An 11,519-nucleotide genomic window follows, 5' to 3' on the forward strand; every position below is an offset into this window, starting at 1 on the left:
ATGGTGCTACACATGTGATCATTTATGACATCTGCCATTTGATGGCTTGACAGTTTGATTGATGGCAAAAGCAAATGTCACAGCATTCACAGCCTGCCTTGAATTTACCTGTTTTGAGAAACACATATACATATATAAAAGACATTGTAGCGCTAGGGCAATCTTTCTCAACCTTTTCAACACAGAGGAACCCTTGAAAAATGTCCAGTTTCAGGGAACTCCAGCTAAAAATGCTTTATCTGCAACTCATGACACATTAGTGTGATGGTCAGTGGGAAGAATGCTCCTTACACTGGTGGTTACTGGGAAGAATTATCCCCTACAGATTGCTAAAACGATGAATGGTGTCATTGGGAACTTATCTGAGAGGCAGAAATTGCCCATTGCTCAAGGAACCCCTAACAACCTCAGGAGGAACCCTGGTTGAGAAATCCTGCGCTAAGGTTTAACCACTTGGCGACTGCCACAATACATTCATGTGATTACTTTGACGCTAAATGTCGATGTTATGGCAGCAGCTAGCTGCCAAAACCTTGGTATCCTCTAGTTCTGTGGGCAATTGTCTACAAATTAAAAGTGGTCTCAACAGCACTTTTGCCATTTTAGAGGTGGTGGGAAAGATGCCCCCCTTTTGCCGCTTTCAGGTAATTTCCCTGCTTACCAGAGAAATTAGTAAAGGCAGAAACGATCTGATCAATGGAGTGATGGGCAGGAAGTGGAGTGAGGGCAAGATGGTCCCCACTGGACTCTTTGCCCTTGGAGGATCGGAGAGATGGCTGATGTCACTTCTGCCAAACCGCCTTGAAGGGCCAAATTTTTTTTTTCTGTTAAATGTAAAACTAATTTTTTTTTGCATTTATTAGTAAATTAGAGATCTGAGGTCTTTGTGAGCCCAGATCTCTCAATAAAGAAGACCTGTCATGCTTATTTCTATTACAAGGGAAGTTTACCTAACTTGTAATAGGAAAAAAGTGATCAACAAAAAAAAATGTACATGACAGGTATAGGATGGCATACAAAGGATATACATAACAGATATAGGATGGCACAGTGAGATGACTTACAGGATAGGTATGGGAGGGCACATGGACACAGAGGATGTACATGGCATGTATGGGATGGCACAGACAGAGGATGTACATGGCAGGTATAGGATGGCACAGAGGATGTGCAGGACAGATATAGGATGGCACACAGAGGATGTACAGGATAGATATAGGATGGCACACAGAGGATGTACATGGCAGGTAAAGGATGGCACAGACAGAGGATGAACATGGCAGGTATAGGATGGCACAGACTGAGGATGTACATGGAAAGTATAGGCTGGCACATAGAGGATGTACATGGCAAGTATAGGATGGCACACAGAGGATGTACATGGCAAGTATAGGATGGCACACAGAGGATGTACATGGCAGGTATAGAATGGCAAACAGAGGATGTACATGGCAAATATAGGATGGCACACAGAGGATGTACATGGCAGGTATAGGATGGGACAGACAGAGGATGTACATGGCAAGTTTAGGCTGGTACACAGAGGATGTACATGGCAAGTATAGGATGGCACACAGAGGATGGCACACAGAGGATGTGCATGGCAAGTATAGGATGGCACACAGAGGATGGCACACAGGGGATGTAAATGGCAAGTATAGGATGGCACACAGAGGATGGCACACAGAGGATGTACATGGCAGGTATAGGATGGCACACAGAGGATGTACATGGCAGGTATAGGATGGCACACAGAGGATGTACATGGCAAGTATAGGATGGCACACAGAGGATGTACATGGCAGGTATAGGATGGCACACAGAGGATGTACATGGCAGGTATAGGATGGCGCACACACAGAGGATGTACATGGCAGGTATAGGCTGGCACACAGATGATGTACATGGCACACAGAGGATGTATATGGCGCACAGAGGATGGAACACAGAGGATGGCACACAGAGGATGTATATGGCACACAGAGGATGGCACACAGAGGATGTACATGGCACACAGAGGATGGCACACAGAGGATGTATATGGCACACAGCGGATGTACATGGCACACAGAGGATGGCACAGACAGAGGATGGAGACAGAGAGAGAGAGAAAAATCAAGCAGCTGCAGCGGTCTGATTACCCTCCACAGCGGCCGTACAGCACATGGAGCCATTCGAGGTGTCGAAAAGGACAAGGAGGATCCTCCTCCACTGTGCATGCTGGGTCCTCTCCTCTGGACATTACTGATTGCTAGATGCCAGTCGGCTGGCCTACCTAGCAACCAGTGCAGCACAGACTCAGAGCCACAAACCAAAGCAGCTGGCGCCTGTGCCTGGCAGACAAACACACTGGTTGGGGGGCTAGACCACCAGGTAAACTAAACTGGCCTGGGACAGATCAGTGTAAATTGCCACCCTGTGTGTGGGGCCTCTTGGCAAGTGGGGCCCCCGGGCAACTGCCCGGCGTGCCCATTCGGAAAGACGGCCCTGATCTGACAGCTTCCAGAAAACACTCTCCTCTGACACTCCACAAACCTCCAGCTTACACTTTACTTCCTATGTTTAAACCAATCACTGGGGGGTCTGACATTGCCATAGTTACTGCATAGTTATTGCAAGCTTTGACCAGCACCTAATTACTGCATGCAATTATTTAATTATTTACTTTAGTGAATTGACATTAACTTCTTCCGGACCGCCCCATGCATATATACTGTGGCAGGGCGGCCCTCATTTGCAAAATCGCATACCTGGACTATAATTTGTAGTGCGGGTCTGGGGTGCGCTTGCGCGCCACCGGCGACCTGCTCCCGCGCTGTGATTGGACACCCTGCGATTGTTCCAGAGGCAGACAGAATGGCAGTCTGTCTATCTAAACAAGGCACATCGCCGTTCAGTGAGTCCCCGTTCACACTAAGGCGACCTGGTCGCCTCACAGGTCGCCGTAGGTCGCCTTCCATAGGGAAGCTGCGGACCCGTTCTAATAGGAGCGACACAAGTCGCTCCGACTTAGAAAAAGGGTCCGGAGCTTCTTTGGGGCGACCCGGAGGCGACCGCCATAGACTTCAATGTTATGAAGTCTGTGGCGGCCGCTCCGAGGTCGCAGCGCGCTGCTCGCACCGCTACCTCGGAGGTCGCCCCCCAAAGTCGGATCGCTCCTGTGTGAACGGGGCCTGAGAGGGGAAGATGGAGACCTTGTGTTTCTGCTAAGCAGGAACACAGATCTCTGTATTCACCTAGTCAAAGCATCCCCCCACAGTTAGAAAGCACCCCCTATGGACATATTTAATCCTTTGATTGCCCCTGATGTTAACCCCTTCCCTGCCAGTGTCATTAGTACAGTGACAGTGCTTTTTTTAGCATTGATCACTGTATTTGTTCGCCGACATTTTGCAGTCCCACTAAAAATCACTGATCACTGCCATTGGTAGTAAAAAAATAAAAAAAAATGTAATTCCATAAATCTATCCCATAGTTTGTAGATGCCATAACTTTTGCTCAAACCAATCAATATACGCTTATTGGGATTTTTTTTACCAAAAATATTTAGCAGAATACATATTGGCCTAAATTGATGAAGAAATCTGATTTTTTTACATTTTTTTATTGGATGTGTAAGTAAAATATATATATATATATATATATATATATATTCAAAATTTTTGTTGCTTATAATGCAAAAAAAAAAAAAAAAAGTAGAGGGGATCAAATACTGTACCACCAAAAGAAAGCTCTATTTTTGGGGAAAAAAAAGAACATCAATTTTATTTGAGTACAGTGTCGCACGACTGCGCAATTGTCAGTTAAATTAACACAGTGCTGTAATGCAAAAAATGGCCTGGTAAAACCTTCTGAGGCTGAAGAGGTTAATGCCCTTTTATGAGGTATTTACCATTCGTTTTTGGCGTTTACGCTAAACACCGCATCCAAGCAAAAGTGAATTGACATTTACATTATCGCATGTGTTAAGTGCTCACGTGACCGACATGACGCATGCGATAACCTTTAGTGAATTGAGCCAACAGTGTAAATGGTACCATTAAAAAATAATCATTACATGCATTTACAAGTGTTTAGAAATATGATTAAATGCAGGTTTGACACTTCCAGTGTGATTGAGTCTAAAGTAACATTTTTTTTTTATTTTTTTTTTAATGGAATATACCCAAGACCTTGCAAATATTACTAAAGTACAATTTGAATAGAGCACACAACAAAGAATTCCATTTATACAGTGAGGGAAAACAGTATTTGATCCCCTACTGATTTTGTACAATTGAGCACTGACAAAGAAAATATCAGTCTAAAAATTTAATGGTAGGTTTTTTTTTTAACAGTGAGAGACAGAATAACAACAAAAAGATCCAGAAAAATGCATTTCATAAAAGTTATAAATTGATTTGCATGAGTGAAATAATTATTTGACCCCTTCGCAAAACATGACTTAGTACTTGGTTGCAAAACCCTATATGGCAATCACAGAGGTCAGACGTTTCTTGTAGTTGGCCACCAGGTTTGCACACATCCCACTCCTCTTTGCAGATCCTCTCCAAGTCATTAAGGTTTCAAGGCTGACGTTTGGTAACTTCAACCTTCAGCTCCCTCCACATATTTTCTATGGTATCAGGATCTGGGGACTGGCTAGGCAAGTCCAGGACCTTAATGTGCTTCTTCTTGAGCCACTCCTTTGTTGCCTTGGCCATGTGTTTTGGGTCATTGTCATGCTGGAATACCCATCTACTACCCATTTTCAATGCTCTTTCTGAGTGAAGGAGGATTTCACCCAAGATTTGATGACACATGGCCCCTTTCATCATCCCTTTGATGCGGTGAAGTTGTACTGTCCTTTAGCAGAAAAACAGCCCCAAAGCATAATGTCTCCACCTCCATATTTGATGGTGGGGATGGCGTTCTTGGGGTCATAGGCAGCATTCCTCCTCTTCCAAACACGGCGAGTTGAGTTGATGTCAAAGAGCTTGATTTTGGTTTCATCTGCCCACAACCCTGAATCATTCAGATGTTCATTAGCAAACTTCAGATGGGCCTGTACATGTGCTTTCTTGAGCAGGGGGACCTTGTAGGTGCTGCAGATTTCAGTCCTTCACGGTGTAGTGTGTTACCAATTGTTTTCTTGGTGATTATGGTCCCAGCTGCCTTGAGATCATTGACAAGATTCTCTCATATAGTTCCTCACTGTTCTCATGATCATTGAAACTCCAAGAGGTGAAATCTTGCATGGAGCCCCAGACCAAGGGAGACTGACAGTTATTTTGTTTCTTCCATTTGCGAACAATCACACCAATTGTTGTCACCTTCTCACCAAGCTGCTTGGCTATGGGTCTTGTAGCCCATTCCAGCCTTGTGTAGGTCTACAGTCTTGTCCCTGACATCCTTGGACAGCTCTTTGGTCTTGGCCATGGTGGAGAGATTGAAATATGATTGATTGCTTCTGTGGACAGGTGATTTCTATACAGGTAACAAGCTGAGATTAGGAGCACTCCCTTTAGGAGAGTGCTCCTAATCTCAGCTCATTATCTGTATAGAAAACTCCTGGGAGCCAGAAATCTTGCTGGTTGATAGGGGATCAAATACTTATTTAATTCATTAAAATGCAAGTCAATTTATAACTTTTTTGAAATGCATTTTTTTTTTTTTTATATTTTTGTTGTTATTCTATCTCTCGCTGTTAAAATAATCCTACGTTTAAAATTATAGACTGATAATTTCTTTGTCAGCGGGCAAACGTACAAAATCAGCAGGGGATCAAATACTTTTTTTCTCCACTGTAGTCTTATCAGCCTCACAAAAAAGCCATTGTTAAAGTAAACATATTTTGTAAAGTTCTACAATAGGTACATGTGATCGCCATTTGTTTATTTTCCTCACCTGCATGTTTAAATAGAATGGGTGTTTCTCAGTGAAATTTGGCATCCATACAGCATTATCCATCCAAAACAAGCTTCTCTTTTCTGGAAATGGAATGTTTGTGTGACTCACACAGGTAATATTCCCAGTACTATTTCCTTGTAATATGAGTGCATCAGGGAAACCTGTTATAACTTTCTGCTACTGATATCATACTATATCATATGATATGAAATATACAAATCAAATTGGCATAGAAGTTTCTGATATGTAATCTTTATACTATTGTTTTTTTTTATGATAAGAAAACTTCACCACATCTTTGTCATTTCAGCTAATGCCTTACCTAGTGCTGGATATTCTTCGGAACTACCCAGGAGTGCCTGGTTTGTTCGTAGCATGTGCTTATAGCGGCACTTTAAGGTGAGCAGTTAATACTCTCAAAAGCGATATTTTTGGGGAAAAAAGAGGCATGGAGAGGTTTTCTATGCTTTATTTATTTACAGTATATGCCAGTCTACTCTAAAATAATATTATGGATGAAGTTTGGTTTGGTGAATCTCTTGGGGTTCCAGTGCTGAGATCTCTCTGTCATAGGTCTTAGATTTCCTACCCACCTTGGCCATTTTTCGGTGTCCCCCCACCTTGGTATGTTTCTCCTTGTCCTGTTACACTCAATATACTATAAAATGTTCTAAAAATTCAGGAACAGCATGGAAACTCATAACAAAGTTGAAGGACCATTGGGAGGGTTAACTCTCCAGCCTCTATGAAAAGGTGAAGTACCTGTTTTTGGTGGACCTATTCTATAAAATACTATTTTAAAGCAAATGGTAATAGTTATGCTGGCCCACATATTATGGAATCCGTAGGCGACTCGCGTATTCCCCTGGGGAGTTTGGTTTGTACAGCTGCTTGAGTGGCTGCCGATATATGTGGTAGAGTAAAGTGGTGACATCATATATCCAGGATTTGAGCTAATCACTTTAAGGCCCCTTTCACACTTATGTGACGCGATTTTACGGCGCGATTTTGACGCGCCTTTGCCACGATTTAGACGCGATTTTGAAAGCAATGGCTATGGCTCAAAACGCAATCAAATCATGCCAAAGTAGTGCAGGAACTACTTTGAAGTCGGTGCGACTTCAAAACGCACTGATATGAATGGGGCTCATTGAAAATAATGGAAAACGACTTGTCATACGATTTTGCGGTCCAAAATCGCGGGACAAGTCGCACTAGTGTGAAAGGGGCCTTAAGCATTTTATGACTTCTCATTTTGAGGGTCATACTGTTCTGGTAAGCTTTTGCTTTGGGGCTTTGGGCAACTATGTGGGAGAACTGAGTGTGTTTTTTTTACCTTGAGGAGTTTCCCACATTATTACGTGTTGTTTTATATGAAGGTTATTTCATCTAGAATTCCCAGTGGAGTTCTTTTGTTGGCATGGACATTTATTATAGATACACAAAGTTTTTGTTTTATGGTTGCTGCACTGTAGTTTTGTTTGCCATTTTTGTATCTAATGGTGTGCTAGCAACTAGTTTATGGATTTCACCTTTTTAGTGTAATTGTTTATTGTTATCGCCATCACTGAGTCAACTAATATACAGTGCCTTGCGAAAGTATTCGGCCCCCTTGAACTTTTCAACCTTTTGCCACATTTCAGGCTTCAAACATAAAGATATAAAATTTTAATTTTTTTGTGAAGAATCAACAACAAGTGGGACACAATCATGAAGTGGAACGAAATTTATTGGATATTTCAAACTTTGTTAACAAAATAAAAAACTGAAAAATTGGGCGTGCAAAATTATTCAGCCCCTTTACTTTCAGTGCAGCAAACTCTCTCCAGAAGTTCAGTGAGGATCTCTGAATGATCCAATGTTGATCTAAATGACTAATGATGATAAATAGAATCCACCTGTGTGTAATCAAGTCTCTGTATAAATGCACCTGCACTGTGATAGTCTCAGAGGTCCGTTTAAAGCGCAGAGAGCATCATGAAGAACAAGGAACACACCAGGCAGGTCCGACATACTGTTGTGGAGAATTTTAAAGCTGGATTTGGATCCAAAAAGATTTCCCAAGCTTTAAACATCCCAAGGAGCACTGTGCAAGAGATAATATTGAAATGGAAGGAGTATCAGACCACTGCAAATCTACGAAGACCTGGCCATCCCTCTAAACTTTCAGCTCATACAAGGAGAAGACTGATCAGAGATGCAGCCAAGAGGCCCATGATCACTCTGGATGAACTGCAGAGATCTACAGCTGAGGTGGGAGACTCTGTCCATAGGACAACAATCAGTCGTATACTGCACAAATCTGGCCTTTATGGAAGAGTGGCAAGAAGAAAGCCATTTCTTAAAGATATCCATAAAAAGTGCCGTTTAAAGTTTGCCACAAGCCACCTGGGAGACACACCAAACATGTGGAAGAAGGTGCTCTGGTCAGATGAAATCACCCTGAACACACCATCCCCACTGTCAAACATGGTGGTGGCAGCATCATGGTTTGGGCCTGCTTTTCTTCAGCAGGGACAGGGAAGATGGTTAAAATTGATGGGAAGATGTATGGAGCCAAATACAGGACCATTCTGGAAGAAAACCTGATGGAGTCTGCAAAAGACCTAAAACTGGGATGGAGAATTGTCTTCCAACAAGACAATGATCCAAAACATAAAGCAAAATCTGAATGGAATGGTTTACAAATAAGCATATCCAGGTGTAAGAATGGCCAAGTCAAAGTCCAGACCTGAATCCAATCGAGAATCTGTGGAAAGAACTGAAAACTGCTGTTCACAAACGCTCTCCATCCAACCTAACTGAGCTCGAGCTGTTTTGCAAGGAGGAATGGGCAAAAATTGCAGTCTCTATATGTGAAAAACTGATAGAGACATACCCCAAGCGACGTACAGCTGTAATCACAGCAATGTAACGCTCCTGCGTTTTTAGTATAGGCTGGATTTGCAGCTGAAAAATCTCCACTCAGTAGTCATGTAGAGATGTGTTGAATACCAGATCCAACTCTCCAGGACTCATCACCGTGGGCCTGTCAACTTCAACATACAGATATATACACACTCAATGAGATGTTCCTGGAGTGATAGGATGTATATGATAGTATGAAGGTGATGTGCTGAAGGGACAGGTGTGAACAGTGACAAGGATGGTAATCATTTGATAGGTTTGTATAGGAGAGTTCAAGATGGTATTTAGGAATGCAGATAGGTTAGTATCGAGTATGCTAACAGGTGGTGAGGACAGCAGATGACAAATACAGGATAGACTAACCCAGTGCAAGGATAGATAGTAGTAGACAGGAGAGCTAGCAATCTATGCAGCAGTGCAGATGATAGATGGTAGTAGGCTCAAGAGCTAGCAATCTATGTAACAGTGCAGATGATAGGATAGTATGGATAGGTAGTAACAGTCCTTAATGTGCATAGGTAGATAGTGCAATAAGGTTATGGAGGGTTCCCCTGCGGGGTTCTTATCACTTGTAATGTTAGTAGTTTAGAGAGGTCCAGTAGATAAGGAATGATCCGGTAGCGAGATACAGGGATAAGTAGCGAGGTTCCGGTCTGCTCCAGGTAAAGGGAATAGCTGGAGGTTCCGATAGAGAGACAGGCTTGAAAGCATGTGGATAACAAGGCAGGTTGAACGAACAATGTGAGTGAGACCGCCGGCGGTTGAAATAGCCGCTCTGCGGCGCTCAGCAGTGACATCATCGTTCTTAAAGGTATATGCGTACCACCTGAAGAGAAAGGTGGGACGCATTACAGAGAAAGTGGTGATTAAGGGTACCGGAGGTACCAGAATCTTACAAGCAAAAGGTGGCGCTACAAAGTATTAACTTAAGGGGGCTGAATAATTTTGCACGCCCAATTTTTGAGGTTTTTTTTTGTTAAAATGGTTTGAAATATCCAATAAATGTTGTTCCACTTCATGATTGTGTCCCACTTGTTGTTGATTCTTCACAAAAAATTACAGTTTTATATCTTTATGTTTGAAGCCTGAAATGTGGCAAAAGGTCGAAAAGTTCAAGGGGGCCGAATACTTTCACAAGACACTGTAGATTGCAACCCCTTAAAATTTCACCCAGACCTTCTACTTGAATGAAATCTGAGACATATTAAACAGGTTACTTTTGTGCCTAGAGCATGACCAGTACAATATGTATGATTTTCCCTGAACAACAACCACGCTCACAATTAGAATTTAGCTAAAAAAAAAAAATTCCATCCTTCAAATTTTCTTGCCACTAGAGACAAAAACAATCGTTGCTTTTACTCTACTATTTTCAAATCAAACAAACATGACGAAAACAAAAAATTTGGAACAAATCTCTACTGGGCTAGGGCCAGCTTTAGTTAGTAAAGTAGACTGTTTGGATAATTATGAACAGTCTTTTATTTGTATCCAATGTTGTTGTATTCATCATGGGTGAAATTAATTATTGCCTGGGGTGAAAGTCACAGTTTCACTTGAGAATACAGCAGACATGATGTAACGGCTGCCAATTTTTTAGCTGATTACTTTGTGAAAGGAAAGTACATTGCACCTGTAACGACAGGTGAGAGTAGTACTGTAATTTTGATGGAAGGTGTTCTTTTCTGTTCCGCTTGAATTACACTGTTCTTTTTGAAGTAAATTGTGCGGATACTTAAATTACCAATATCAACAAATGATGCAATGAAATTACACATTGTGATAACCAGGTAATTTAACCCCTTTACAACTGCGAAACACAAATATGTGACGTCCATAAAGTGGACACTGCATATTTGTGTTTTTGTGTTTGTGCTGGGAGCAAGAGATTGACCGCGCTGCCAGCCCTGAGACCGGACTGTCAGTCTCCTACTAATGACTGGGACAAGCAGGAACTGAACGCCGATCACATATTCACTGTGATAGCCTCTGATTGGCTATCACAGTAATCACTCACTTTGTAGCCCTTCCCTGTGTTGTCCCTCCTCCGTGAAGAGGATAAACAACAGACTTGTCTGCTAGGGAGGAGGAAACAATAAACGGTCTCTATTGCTCCTTTCTAAGGAGATCTGTACAAAAAAGTCTGTTGAAGAAAAAAAAATATATTACCTAGTTCAATTACCTAGCTTAGTGAATGTAGGGGTCAGTGTTAGTGTCAATGTAGGTGTCAGTGTTAGTGGCAGGTAGTGGCAGTGTATATATCAGTTAATGGCAGTTAGTGGCGGTGTAGTCCTAGGTTCACACTGGTGCGTGCGGGACACCACATGCGATTCACACAGGAATTGCACCATATTCCTGTGCACAGCAATGTCTGTGCGGTGCGATTTGAGCCATACATATTGTATGGCTAAAAATCGCACCGCAACTGCACCAAAACAGTGCAGGACCCTTTTTTTCCGCACCTGAATCACATCACATAGGTGCTCTCACACCCATGTGATGCGATTCTGCCAATTGCACTGCAGTTTGCGATCTGTTTTGGGGTGCCGTTCATCTAACATTGACATCTGCAACAAATCACATGGACGCCGTGCGATTGCTATGCAGTGCGATGTGAAGAAACGCAGTGACTCTTGTGCATTCCCCACATCGCAACAGTGTGAACCAGGGTTAAGTGTCAGTTAGTGGAAGTGTGGCAGTTGGTGGCAGTTTAATTGTCAGTT

At 42.4% G+C, this 11,519-nt stretch overlaps 1 protein-coding gene across 1 annotated transcript in view; it reads left to right on the top strand.

Annotated features, from left to right (window-relative positions):
* SLC5A8 (solute carrier family 5 member 8) overlaps positions 1-11,519 on the top strand; it is a 205,381-nt gene that overhangs the window by 141,058 nt on the left and 52,804 nt on the right. The window contains exon 23 of the mRNA XM_082253567.1: positions 6,200-6,288. Coding sequence (XP_082109693.1) covers positions 6,200-6,288 — 89 coding nt within the window. The remainder of the gene's footprint in view (positions 1-6,199; positions 6,289-11,519) is intronic.

The sequence above is a fragment of the Pelophylax lessonae genome, assembly GCF_965119305.1.
Source record: "Pelophylax lessonae genome assembly, chromosome: 4".
In the NCBI taxonomy this organism is placed as follows: Eukaryota; Metazoa; Chordata; class Amphibia; order Anura; family Ranidae; genus Pelophylax; species Pelophylax lessonae.